This window comes from Heptranchias perlo, chromosome 10, assembly GCF_035084215.1.
Source record: "Heptranchias perlo isolate sHepPer1 chromosome 10, sHepPer1.hap1, whole genome shotgun sequence".
Lineage (NCBI taxonomy): Eukaryota > Metazoa > Chordata > Chondrichthyes > Hexanchiformes > Hexanchidae > Heptranchias > Heptranchias perlo.
In genome coordinates, this window is record NC_090334.1 from 46,524,857 (window position 1) to 46,539,599 (window position 14,743).

The 14,743-nt window shown below is 46.2% G+C and overlaps 1 protein-coding gene across 1 annotated transcript in view; it reads right to left on the reverse strand.

The window, feature by feature from the left end:
• Positions 1-362: 362 nt before the first annotated feature.
• The window catches only part of LOC137326489 (prostaglandin D2 receptor-like), a 61,091-nt gene continuing 46,710 nt past the window's right edge, over positions 363-14,743 (reverse strand). Inside the window, exon 2 of the mRNA XM_067991628.1 lies at positions 363-877. Coding sequence (XP_067847729.1) covers positions 854-877 — 24 coding nt within the window. The 3' untranslated portion in view covers positions 363-853. The remainder of the gene's footprint in view (positions 878-14,743) is intronic.

Genomic DNA, 14,743 nt, shown 5'->3' on the forward strand with positions numbered 1-14,743 from the left:
AATTAGCTCTATAAATTAATTTGCAACACTCCTATTCCAATTATTTCTGTAACAGTACTTAGTATTGCTAAAAGGATTCTTAATGTTTAAACTCAAGACTTTTATTCTCTCCAAACTTGAAAAATGGCGCAGTCCATCCAGAATTTCCTGCTCTTCCACTGGCTGTTTTTGAATTCCTTGTCAGATGTGCATAAGTGAAAGAAATGCAACTGTTCTAACTATTTGGAATAGACTGCAAAATATACAACATTAAATAATGGCAACATTTCAAAGTGAAAAGTTTCACATATCGCACTGTTAGATCTGAAATAGGTGTAACAGATTCGGACATGGCGCCAAATGGTAATCATTGTCTCATTTATTAATAGTTAAATCAAACATGTAGCGGTATCAATTGTTAGACAGTAATATTACAGAATTTAAGACAATATTAGCCTGTAATTAGAAGATAATATTAGAGATTAAATCAATATTTCCCGGTTGATTTCTGGGTAGAGTTTGAATTAAGTTGGCAGCATAGCCGTTTCAAATTGATTTCTGACAACTTGATAGTCTTGTGACATCTTGGTCGATTTCTAGAGAGAAGTTGTAGTCTTCTGACAGCTGGGCAGCCTTCATTGATTCCTCTGCGCTGAGCTCAAAAGATATTTGGAGCAGGAACCTTATACCATATCGGGGTTGTTATTCATAAAGCCCTTATAGATTTACGAGGTTGTTTTTCACAAAATTCAATGTAGTCAGCTTGTCCCAACTTGACACAAGACCCTTTGCAAGGTTTTTTTGCACAGAATCCAAGATAACCAGAGCTGTCTGCCTTTGTCCTGCTTTTTTGGGGTCATTGTTCTTCTATTAATTACATAGCTGCTGAGTGACTTGCCTCACAATGGAAATGATCATAGTCAGTGATTAGTAAACAGTCAAGTATTTACAATTCATCAAAACAAGTCAACGGTCAGTATTTTACAATTCAGCAAATTAAGCAGACACAGCCTGCAGAGCATGATGGTTAATAGTGTTAAAAAAAATGTCAATATGTCCCTAATCCCCATATTCTTACAGAGGCTCCTTGCATTAAGTCCAAAATGGATTTGAAGTGAATTGTTTGGGGATGCATTTATAATTTGAATCCAGTCATAACATCTACATTCAATCCAAAATAAAAATACTCAATTCGAGGAGGGCCAATTTCAATGGGATTAGAACAGATCTGGTCTGGGTAAATTGGAATCAAAGATTGGCAGGCAAAACTGTAATTGAACAGTGGGCGGCCTTTAAGGAGGAGATGGTTCAGGTACAGTCTAGGCACATTCCCACGAGGCAGGAAGGTAGGGCAACTAAAGCCAGAGCTCCCTGGATGACAAAAGAGATAATGAGTAAGATGAAACAAAAAAAAGGGGTGTATGACAGATGTCAGGTTGATAACACAAGTGAGAACCAGGCAGAATATAAAAAGTTCAGAGGGGAAGTGAAAAAGAAAATAAGAGGGGCAAAGAGAGAGTATGAGAATAGACTGGTGGCAAACATAAAAGGGAATCCAAAAGACTTCTACAGGCAGGTAAACAGTAAACAGGTAGTAAGAGGAGGGGTGGGGCCGATTAGGGACCATAAAGGAGATCTACTCATGGAGGCAGAGGGGATGGCCGAGGTGCTAAATGAGTACTTTACATCTGTCTTTACCAAGGAAGGAGATGCTGCCAGAGTCTCAGTAAAGGAAGATATAATTAAGATACTGGATGGGCTAAAAATTGATAAATAAGAGGTACTTGAAAGGCTGGCTGTACTTAAAGTAGATAAGTCACCCGGCCCGGATGGGATACATCCTAGGATGCTGAGGGAAGTATGGGTGGAATTTGCGGAGGTACTGGCCATAATCTTCCAAACATCCATAGATACGGGGGTGGTGCCAGAGGACTGGAGAATTGCAAATGTTACACCCTTGTTCAAAAAAGGGTGTAAGGATAAACCCAGCAACTACAGGCCAGTCAGTTTAACCTCAGTGGTGCGGAAACCTTTAGAAATGATAATCGGGACAGAATTAACAGTCACTTGGACGAGGGTGGATTGATTAGGGAAAGCCAGCATGGATTTTTTGATGAGTTAACAGAGAGGGTAGCTGAGAGCAATGCAATGGTGTATATATGGCCTTTCAAAAGGCATTTGATAAAGTGCCGCGTGGTTATCATCAAGATTACGGCCCATGGAATAAAGGGGGCGGTAGCAACATGGATACAGAATTGGCTAAGGGACAGGGAACAGATTAGTGGTGAACGGTTGTTTTTTGGATTGGAGGGAGGTGTACAGTGGTGTTCCCCAGGGGTTGATGCTGGGACCACTGCTTTTCTTGATATATATTAATGATTTGGACTTGGGTGTACAGGGCACAATTTCCAAATTTGCAGATGACACAAAACTTGGAAGGGTAGTAAACAGTGAGGAGGATAGTGATAGACCTCAAGAGGACATGGACCAATGAAATTTAGAAAAATGTAAAGTGATACATTTCGGTAGGAAGAACGAGGAGAAGCAATATAAGCTAGAGGGCACAACTCTAAAAGGGGTACAGGAACAGAGACCATAGGCGTCCTCAAGCAACGCTTCTGCTGCCTGGACCACTCTGGAAGAGCCCTGCTCAGCTGAATGGGTATTGAGATTTGTGGTAGTATGCTGTACAACCTGGCCATTATGAAGGAACAGCCCTTGTCATCACCTATCAGGCGAGAAGCTGGGAATCATTAGCATGAGGAGGAGGAAGTGCAAGAGGAAGTGGTTGAAGAGGAGGAAGAGGAAGGGAGGCTACAATGTAAACAGTCCCTTTCTGCCAAGGCTCTACATGATCAGATTATTCATGAGTGATACCAATAACCTCAACTATACCTCCCCATTCACCAACAGTCCCACACTCCTTACCTTTCCTCTCTCACTGATCATCACATCGTCCTCTTTCTGACAACATATATTGGTTCCTCCCTCAGTTCACCACAGAAATAAAAACCACCACCAAATGCAAATTCAAATTTATCAATTCACTCATTAAATAATGCATACAAAACAAAACTAATCACCCTTGTGTATTCCCTTAGTGCCTGTCTTCCATGTGCCTTCATCTTTCCTAGTGCTCCTATAAGGTATTTCCCCAGTGGCTACAGCATGGGTGGTGGAAGGCTGCTGACCTTCAATTGAGGAGACTACAGGTGGCCTTGACGGATGACCTCGAGCAGCTCTGGGCCTCAAGGGCCCGGCTTCAGACTTCACCATCTTGGCCAGGGCTGCAGCAGTCTCGGCTGTCTGGCTGAAAGTCAACAACAAGGGCACTGGCGGATTGGCAGGGGTGAGAGCAGAAATGCTGTCATTCTGAGAGAGAGCATCAGGTTCATCTTCCATGGAGCCATTGCCACTCTCACGGGGTGGCGCCTAAGCAACCCTGGTGATCTGCTGGAGAACAGATTGCTGAAGTGCTGTGACACCCTAGAAGCCCCGTTCCACAGTGGAACCCAGAGCCACGATGGCAGCAGTCTGACATTCCAATACAGCAGTCAGAGCAGTGATGGAAGCTGTTTGTGCTGCAATGGAAGCTGTGACATCAGTCATCAGACACTGTATCATGGTGGGTTCCACAGGTGTGCTGATGGAGGTGACCACCCATTCCATGTGGGAAAGGGTGGGCTCCAAGCTCTGCGCAAAGCCCTGTGCAAAGTTGGAGCTGGACACCTCCATGCTCCTTGACATTGTGCGCAGATTTTCTGGCAAGCTTTCCAGTGCCCCAAGCATTTGGTGGTGTACGCCCATCAGCCGCCTTCTTTAGCCAAGGCCATCGAAGTCCTCATCTGACTCCTCTGCAGCAGAACTAATGAGTGACCTCGCCCTCCGGCGAGCTGGCACCTGCGGTATCCTTTCCCCCCCCCCCCCGGCTCCTGCACACTTGTGCCCAGTGTCTCACCACGTGCAGATCCCTCCTTTATCCTATCCTCTAAAGTACACGCAGTGTCAGTCTCTGAGTTGGTGGCTGCAAGTGTAAGATCGAGTGATAGTGTCTCTTCCTCATCACTGTCTTCTTCCTCCCTCCTCTGACTGGGAAAGTTCCAGTTCTTGGGTACCTGAAATGAAAAAGGGACAAGGTTTGGGTTGTGGTAAGGGGAGAGGAGAAAGTAAGAAGTGTGTGCTTACACCATCTGCAGCTTATGAGTCAGAAGAGATTGTAGGATGAGGGAGAAGTAGGAAAGAAGAAGGAGGATTAGGACTGCATAGGCCCTCATCATCGATCCCTCCAGTGGCCAGGACCTCAGAGATGCCCCTTCCCATGATGGCCAGTGCTGTCTCCTCTATGGGAGTTAAAAGGTGTAGGTGCGCTGTCCTCCTCCAGTTGTTCCTTGCTGCCTCCTGTTATGCGCCACTTTCTCCTGCAAGAAAGAAGGAAGTGTGTCAGTGAGTGTCCTGCACTATGTTTGGGTGATGTGGCTGTAATGGTTGAATAGCTACCAGTTTGTGTGAGCTGTGAGTTGTGGGTGTGAAACTTGCAACAGTGCTATGTCTGTGAGGGTGAGGTAAACTATATGAATTGAAGGGTTGTGTACTGATTGATAGAGATTGTTGGTAGGTGGGTGATGGGGGTGTAGTGAATTGAGCAGTGGATGAGACTAGTGGTGCAGTTGGTAGGATATGCCATTTGAAGATTGAACTCACTCAGCTTGACAACTCATGTCAGATCATTAAACTTCTTTCTGCACTGCATCCATGTTCTTGGAGCTATGCTCCTGGCATTGACCTCCACCACTATTTCCTCCCATTGCCTCCTGAGCATATGTCTGGAGGGCCTCCTGACCCTCTGCAGATAGAGGATGTCTCCCCTTCTCTCCACCTCTTGCACCAAGGCCTCCAGTGCATTACCAGAAAACCTTGGTGCACACTCTCTCGCAGGTTGAGTCACCTTGACAAAATTCTACAAAATCAATTAAATTCCTGACACCACTTCCAGAAGCCACAATGCCCTTCCCTTTAAAAGGTGCAGGCCACCTTTAACCAGCGCTAGCCACTTGTGATATTGGGCATCTTGCTGATGCATGCAGCCAATGAACAGCACAGGTAGCGCTGGCTGCAAGCAGCAATCATGGAAATCAGCAGGCAGCATGAATTTAACATGCTGCCAGCAGCGCAACGAGTGGGCGGGGGTTAATCGTGGACCGCGATCCATGCGCCCGTTTTTGGGGGTTATCTGGGTTGGTAGACAGTTAAAGTCTCCCAGGTTACCTAAACGTCAAAAAGCCGCCAGGAATCCATTGTTCCGAATTTTGACCTGCTCCACTGAGCAGACGGCAAGAACACCCGTCCAAAACTGGTGGCCTGAGTGGGGAATCAGCTGTGGCTTTCCAGCATGGTGAAGACAGCAGGAAGGAGATCCGGAGGCAGAAGAGGCCCAAATACGTGCGTTTTTTTACTTTCCTTGCGGGGCCAGGAGGAGCAAAAATGCCCATGAAATGGCCCCAGAAGCCATTCCTGCCATCTACCCTGTGTTAGCGAGTGACCCCTGGGCCACGCAATCTTCTGCTTCCCGCCAACTTCCTGCACTGTTCCAGATGGGAATTCGGCCGGCGGGATTTAAATGAGGCCTGGGAGTTAAAATAACCCGAGCTTCATTTCTGGAGCAGCAGGTGAGTTTCCAAATTGCCTTGCTACTCACCCGCCAAAACCCACCCGGAGTTAAAATCGGGGCCACATTAAGGTAAGCCAAAAAAAATATGACTTACCTTTTTAGAGCTTACCTGCCTCCAGCGGTCCTTTTAATGATCACAGATTGGGCTGCAGTAAATCCAGAAAAACTGGGTGGGCGCTTGCACGGTGCTTGCTTCGCCCAGCTTCTACCGAATTTAGGAATCGGGCCATAAAACAGACAGTAAGCCCCCGATGAGCATATTTAGGGGGCCTAATGCTTGTTTCAGGCAGGTGCTCTGGACACTTAAAAGTCGCCGGCTTCAAATTTAGCAGTGGGCACACTTCTGCGGTATATGACCGCCCGAGATTCATCCTCCAAACACTCATGTAGCACCCAGAAATCACACATGACATGGGCCAATTTCTCCCCCAAATGTAGCACACTGTGCGATAAAGGATGCACTGTGGATCTTAATGCTTGTATATTCTTGACAAGTCATTTATCTTCCTGTTCCCTTTCGATGTAGTTTACTTTAAAAATAACATTGCTGCTGTGCTCTACACAGAAGCCCAACATCACACATCAACAAAAGGGACTCTTCAAAGGGAGGGGCAGCTTTTTTCAAGATACTTCCTTATCATAGTGATGCTATCTGTTTTGATATACAATGCTGTCAGCTTGAGCTAGAAGCCACATCAATGATGTGCATTGCATCAAACATTGCATGTTTAATGCAAAATAAAAGCAACATACTGTGGATGCTGGATATCTGAAATAAAAAATAACAGAAGATGCTGGAAATACTCAGCAGGTCAGGCAGCATCTGTGGAGCGAGAAACAGAGTTAACATTTCAGATCAATGACATCGCGTCAGAACTGGAAGAAGTGAAGATTTAACAGTTTTTAAGCAAATACAGAACTGGGGAAAGGGAGGGGGGAGAAGGGGAGGGAGGAAAGAACAAAAGAGAAGGTCTGTGATAGGGTGAAGGGCAGGAGTGATTAAATGACAAAAGGGAAGATGGAGCAAGGCAAGGAGGGTGGTAATGGGACAAGTAAAGAAACAAAAGATGGGTCTAGAGAAGCTGTAAATGGCAACATCAGAACCATTAACAACAGCTGTTGTCCGAAAAAATGGGAGCAGTGGTTGTAATCTGAAGTTATTGAAATTAATGTTGAGTCCGGAAGGTTGTAAAGTGCCTAATCGAAAGATGAGGTGCTGTTCCTTGAGCTTCCATTGAGTTTCATTGGCACAGTGTAGGAGGCCGAGGACAGAGATATCAGAGTGGGAGTGGGACGGAGAATTAAAATGACAAGCGACCGGAAGCTTGGTTTAATGCAGTCTGATTTGGAACAATTTCAACTTTCTCTCTCAGTGCAGCCAGCTCTGTCATAGAGCTTGTAAATAATCTACTAGATAAAAGTACACACTGAAATGTAGTTATGCAGCTACAACAGGACTGCTCAACCACATCAGCAAAAATCAACTTTGATAAGATTATACCAGACCCTTCATTGATGGCAATATCAATACTAAGAACCATTTGCCACATCTGTACCTGCAGGTCATGCTCTAGTATGCAACACAACTTGATGGCTGCCTCGAAGCAGAGACAGTGAAAGTGGGCCTCTTCCAACATGCCCAAGTAGTTGCTGCTCACATCCTAACTCGCACCAAGTCCCATTCACCCATCAGGCCTGTGCTCGCTGACCTACGTTGGCTCCCGGTCCGGCAATTCCTCAATTTTAAAATTCTCATCCTTGTTTTCAAATCCCTCCATGGCCTCGCTCCTCCCGAACTCTGTAACCTCCTCCAGCTCTACAACCCTCCGAGATCTCTGCACTCCTCCAATTCTTGCCTTTTGCGCATCTCCGATTTTAATCGCTCCACCATTGGCGGCCCTGCCTTCAGCTGCCTAGGCCCTAAGCTCTGGAATTCCCTCCCTAAACCTCTCCACCTCTCTACCTCTTGCTCTCCTTTAAGACACTTCTTAAAATCCAAGCTCTTTTATCAAGCTTTTGATCACCTGTCCTAATATCTCCTTATCTGGCTCGGTGTCAAATTTTGTTTGATAACGCTCCTGTGAAGGGCCTTGGGACGTTTCAGTTCGTTAAAGGTGCTATATAAATGCAACTTGTTGTTGTTGTTGTTGGGTTGTATAATATAATTCCTGGAGTGCCTATGGGTCAAAGCCAGCCATTTGCCATGCCAGCGCATCTGTCTCTCCTCCCCCTTCTGAAATTCCTCTTCCTTTTCCAAATAAATCCTCTAATGGCCTTGGCTCCCTTTCTTACTAATTTTAGCTGGCGGGAAAGTCACAATTGTTTCCCTGCTCAAGCCACTGGTTAAAATAGCAGTCGGGCACCAATGACGCCATTGGAGCCCGATCTGCATATTTAAAGAAGAACTTTGCCAGGTTCAGGCGGGCATCCTTGCCACCTGCTCAGAACAGCAGGTTAACATTGAAGGCTGTGGGAAGGTAGTGGGAAGTTGGCAGTAAGCCTCCCATCCGATTATAACTACCCATTTAAAATTTTTAAATGACCCAAGACTTAGGTGTGCATTACCTGAGAAAATATTATGGAGTTGGAAGTAGGTATTCAATATGAGAAAGTCATATGCAAAATTTTTTTTAAATGTAATTATGGCAAATGTCACTTTTCTCCAAGTGTATACGAAGTAACATAAACAATATTATTTTAAATTCACCTGGTGCATGAGGAGAGCTTAATCTCACACTGTTCAGCTGCAACTGTTCCAAATCAACAAAAATATTAAAAAGGAAGTCACAGCTTCAGGCGCTTGATCTGATAATGTCAATCTAAACCTGTGTTACAATACTCAGCTCGAACTGATATCTCTGGGGTGTGACAAAAGGTCATTGAATCGACTTACAGCCTGGTGATTTATAGGACACACTATTTTGAATGTTAATTCTAAGGCTGAACAATTCACAAACAAACTCATTGATTCAACACCATTGCGCCCATTATCAAGGCGTGAAGTAGACTCAACAATAGCCAATTTACCAGGGCAGGGGACCACGCCCGATCCGCACGGATGTTCGGGCCACTGCTAAATTTAGGCAGCCCTGGCAGCCTCCTGAAATGAACACAGGCCTCATTTCACTAGTCAATTTCACAGACTGAAGATTCCCAATCAGTTCATGGAAAGCCTGTGAAAGTATTCTGTTAAAAGTGTCTATTGAAGCACTGTTAGCCACCACTCTGGAAGCCACCAATGTCCTTAGAAGGTCTTCTTGATGCTGTAATAATCTCCTGAGTTTTCACAGTCCCCACGGTACTCTGCAGGTTATGAGAAACTTCTGCAATGTGTTGAAGGTGCGGGTAGTGGACTCCTCCCACTTATCCATCATCTCAACCGTCTCCACTCCCTCAAGTAATGAAGCAGTCCGTGTCCGCATGCAGCCAGACCTGGGCAACATCCAGGCTTGGGCTGATAAGTGGCAAGTAATATTCGCGCCAGACAAATGCCAGGCAATGACCATCTCCAACAAGAGAGAGTCTAAACACCTCCCCTTGACATTCAACGGCATTAACATTGCCAAATCCCCCACCATCAACATCCTGGGGGTCACCATTGACCAGAAACTTAACTGGACCAGCCATACAAATACTGTGGCTACAAGAGCAGGTCAGAGGCTGGGTATTCTGCGGCGAGTGACTCACCTCCTGACTCCCCAAAGCCTTTCCACCATCTACAAGGCACAAATCAGGAGTGCGATGGAATACTCTCCACTTGCCTGGATAAGTGCAGCTCCAACAACACTCAAGAAGCTCGACACCATCCAGGACAAAGCAGCCCGCTTGATTGGCACTCCATCCACCACCCTAAACATTCACTCCCTTCACCACCGGTGCACTGTGGCTGCAGTGTGTACCATCCACAGGATGCACTGCAGCAACTCGCCAAGGCTTCTTCGACAGCACCTCCCAAACCCACAACCTCTACCACCTAGAAGGACAAGGGCAGCAGGTACATGGGAACAACACCACCTGCACATTCCCCTCCAAGTCACACACCATCCCGACTTGGAAATATATCACCGTTCCTTCATCGTCGCTGGGTCAAAATCTTGGAACTCCCTTCCTAACAGCACTGTGGGAGAACCTTCACCACACGGACTGCAGTGGTTCAAGAAGGCGGCTCACCACCACCTTCTCAAGGCAATTAGGGATGGGCAATAAATGCTGGCTTTGCCAGTGACGCCCACATCCCATGAACAAATAAAAAAAAATGAGATTGATGCTCCTGAATCATTGTTCTTTTGAAGACTGGGCCCCTGAGATCTGTGTCCCAAGTTTTCTTAGCCGAGGGTGGTCACTTCTACCCCTCCATGGATGAGTGGCGCTCTCCGATTCTTCCACTTCCAAGTTCTCTTTCTCACTAGTGCTCAGTGACTCACCCAGTGACAAACCATCTGACTGTGTAACTAATTTCCCTTGAGCGGTTGGCTCTGTTTTGGTATTAGCACAGGTAAGATGCCAAGAAAACATTGGTGAGAAGGTGACAGCAGCTGTGGTTTCTTCCTCCAAGACACCTCCTGTGACGTGTAAGATGAAAGAGCTTGTTTATCTGTGAACACAGTAACGTTTCCTCTTGAAGAAATAGTGACTGAGTATAAAGCATTGGCAATACTTTAAGGCAGCACATGAAGCTGAATCTGCATATGATGAGCCTTGCCCAGCTGTTAACAACCTTCTCTTGCCAGCTCACCTCCAGTATCGCCCTCTGCTTCAGGCTCCTCTGTGCATCTGCCTGTTAAGTCTTAACACCTCCTCTCCTGCAGACATAGGATTTTCAGTGATGGGGGTCTTCCCCCCGATCCTTCTGTGGTGTTGATCGTAAAACATTTTTTCCTTTAGAGGGAGATTAGACAATGTTGCAGGCCTGTGAGGGTCATAGAAACTTTTCCATTATGAGGCCATGCATGATACGACTATGAAAAGTGAAGGTGTTTTGTCCCTTTAAATGGAGCTCTTGTGACAGGCAAAGTGAATTGAGAGAGTGATTTTGAGTAAAGGAGGTGCTTGAATGTTAGAGGAGGTTTCCGTTTGCAGAAATGAGTTTCCCTGACACCTGCTGGGATAGAAAACGTATGATAGGTAAGTTGTTGAGTGAAGATGTGTATTGGCACCAGAGGCTTGACTTATCATGGCCACCCTCGTGAGGTCATTGAACCTTTTTCTGCACTGTGTGGCATTTCTTAGTTGATGGAGGTTGCAATAACTGCCTCTTCCACCTCCGTCCTGGCAGCCTGCACCACTCTCATGGGGCCTCCTGCCCTCAGTGTTCATCAGACAGTTCATTCTGGCAGCAGCACCTCCGTAGATACATTGGAAGATCTGGAGGACTTCTTGCTGCTGACACCCCTGAGGCTTCTCTGTATACTGCCATCTTGCTGAAAAGTGATGTTGCCCGTTAATTGGTTGAAGCCTTTTAGATGCTTCACCAGAACAGTATTTCATAAGAACATAAGAACATAAGAAATAGGAGCAGGAGTAGGCCATACGGCCCCTCGAGCCTGCTCCGCCATTCAATCAGATCACGGCTGATCTTCGACCTCAACTCCACTTTCCTGCCCGATCCCCATATCTCTTGATTCCCCTAGAGTCCAGAAATCTATCTATCTCAGCCTTGAATATATTCAATGACTCAACATCCACAGCCCTCTGGGGTAGAGAATTCCAAAGATTCACAACCCTCTATGTGAAGAAATTCCTCCTCATCTCAGTCTTGAATGGCCGACCCTGTATCCTTCGATTATGCCCCCTAGTTCTAGACTCTCCAGCCTGGGGAAACAATCTCTCAGCATCTACCCTGTCAAGCCACCTCATAATCTTATATGTTTCAATGAGATCACCTCTCATTCTTCTAAACTCCAGAGAGTATAGGCCAATTCTACTCAACTTCTCTTCATAGGACAACCCTCTCATCCCAGGAATTAATCTGGTGAACCTTCGTTGCACCGCCTCCAAGGCAAGTATATCCTTCCTTACATAAGGAGGCCAAAACTGTACACAGTACTCCAGGAGAGATCTCACCAATGCCCTGTACAACTGTAGTAAGACTTCCTTACTCTAGTAATCCAACCCCCTTGCAATAAAGGCCAACATGCCATTTGCCCTCCTAATTGCTGGCTGTACCTGCACACTAATTTTTTGTGTTTTTTGTACAAGGACACCTAAGTCTCACTGAACACCAACATTTAATAGTTTCTCACCATTTAAAAAATATTGTTTTTCTATTCTTCCTACCAAAGTGAATAACCTCACATTTCCCCACATTATACTCCATCTGCCACCTTCTTACCCATTCACTTAACCTGTGTATATGCCTCTGCAGACTCTTTGTGTCCTCTTCACAGCTTACTTTCCCACCTAGCTTTGTATCTTCAGCAAACTTGGATACATTACACTTGGTCCCTTCATCTAAGTCGTTAATATAGATTGTAAGTAGGTGAGGCCCAATCACTGATCCTTTCAGCACCCCACTAGTTACAGCCTGCCAACCTGAAAATGACCCGTTTATCCCTACCCTCCGTTCTCTGTCCTTTAACCAATCCTCTATCCATGCTGATACATTACTCCCAACTCCATGGGCCCTTACCTTGTGTAACAACCTTTTATGTGGTACCTTATTGAATGCCTTTTGAAAATCCAAATATACTACATCCACTGGTTCCCCTTTATCTATCCTGCTAGTTACATCCTCAAGAAACTCTTAATAAATTTGTCAAACACGATTTCCCTTTCATAAAACCATGTTGGCTCTGCCTAAGCATATTATGATTTTCTAAGTGCCCTGTTACCACTTCCTTAATAATGGATTCCAGCATTTTCCCGATGACTGATGTCAGGCTTACTGGCCTGTAGTTCCCTGTTTTCTCTCTCCCTCCCTTCTTGAATAGCGGGGTGACATTTGCTACCTTCCAATCCACTGGGACCGTTCCAGAATCTAGAGAATTTTGGAAGATCATAACCCAATGCATCCACTGTCTCTGCAGCCACCTCTTTTAGAACCCTTGCTCTCCTTCCCCCTCCCTCCCAGTGATGGTGAACCAATGAAGGACAATTGTATGGCCTCCAAAATACCCTGCATGTCTGATGAGGGCTCTGGGAGGAAATTTTGATGTCTTTTGGTTGTTGAATTTCTTCTTGCGCTGGACCCACATCCTCTGTCAAGTGCTAGAGGTATTCACCTCACCTGCCCCTTCTGCCCTACTGCTTTCTCGAGCTAGCACCCTGGTGCGGCAAGAGAACCTCCCTTCAAGATGTCAGCTGCATCCTCATCCATGCCTCTTCTGTCAGTGCTGCCTGCCATTCTTTTCAGGCACAGTCTGTGCCAATTTCCAGGTAGCCCCAACAAAGTTCAACTGAAGGGTTAATGTCAGCCCAGGTACTCTGTGAGGAACAAAGTAGATCACTTCAGCCCAGCAAGTCTTTGATGAAGAAACCAGGTCACTTCAGTGCCTGGAAACTGTGTGCCTGACTTAAGCAGCTTCAGGGCTTACATCCTGGTTTGTCCTGGAACAGAAAACAAAGCTGTGTCACAGCCTTTCGAGTGAAATGGATCCACGCATACACTGCTCCACACTGAACTTGAGATACAAAGTTTGGTCCTGTACACTCGCATGGTGCAAGGCCTTCTGCGCCCTCCCCCTCCTTCGCTCTCTTCTCTCTGCAGTTCTCTCCATGCTTGCTTGCTGCTCTTTCTCCTCCTGGTCATCCAGCCACAATAGCAGATCAAGTAGCACAATGCTGCTGCTGTTGGCCATCAGCAGCAGCAGAATTGTGTTCCAGAACAATCTGTAACCTCATGGCCCAACAGATTCCTCACTCTACCATTACCCACAAGCCAGGGGATCAACCCTGGTTTAATGAGGAGTGTAGAAGAGCATGCCAGGAGCAGCACCAGGCGTACCTAAAAATGAGGTGCCAACGTGGTGAAGCTACAACTCAGGACTACATGCGTGCTAAACAGCGGAAGCAACATGCTATAGACAGAGCTAAGCGATTCCACAACTAACGGATCAGATCAAAGCTCTGCAGTCCTGCCACATCCAGTCGTGAATGGTGGTGGACAATTAAACAACTAACGTGAAGAGGAGGCTCTGTAAACAACCCCATCCTCAACGATGACGGAGACCAGCACGTGAGTGCAAAAGACAAGGCTGAAGCGTTTGCAACCATCTTCAGCCAGAAGTGCCGAGTGGATGATCCATCTCTGCCTCCTCCCGATATCCCCACCATCACAGAAGCCAGTCTTCAGACAATTCGATTCACTCCACGTGATATTAAGAAATGGCTGAGTGCACGGGATAGAGCAAAGGCTATGGGCCCCGACAACATCCCGGCTGTAGTACTGAAGACTTGTGCTCCAGAACTAGCTGCTCCTCTAGCCAAGCTGTTCCTGTACAGCTACAACACTGGCATCTACCCGACAATGTGAAAAATTGCCCAGGTATGTCCTGTCCACAAAAAGCAGGACAAATCCAATCCGGCCAATTATCGCCCCATCAGTCTACTCTCAATCATCAGCAAAGTGATGGAAGGTGTCGTCGACAGTGCTATCAAGAGGCCCGTCTTCGCACTGAGGATACCATCCAACGTGTTGTGTGGCACTACCACCATGCTAAATGGGATAGATTCAGAATAGATCTAGCAGCTCAAAACTGGGCATCCAGGAGGTGCTGTGGGCCATCAGCAGCAGCAGAATTGTATTCCAGCACAATCTGTAACCTCATGGCCTGGCATATTCCTCACTCTACCATTACCCACAAGCCAGGGGATCAACCCTGGTTCAACGAGGAGTGCAGCAGAGCATGCCAGGAACAGCACCAGGCATACCTAAAAATGAGGTGCCAACCTGGTGAAGCTACAACTCAGGACTACATGCATGCTAAACAGCAGAAGCAACATGCTATAGTCAGAGCTAAGCCATTCCACAACCAACGGATCAGATCAAAGCTCTGCAGTCCTGCCACATCCAGTCGTGAATGGTGGTGAACAATTAAACAACTAACGGGAGGAGGAGGCTCTGTAAACATCCCCATCCGCAATGATGGCAGAGTCCAG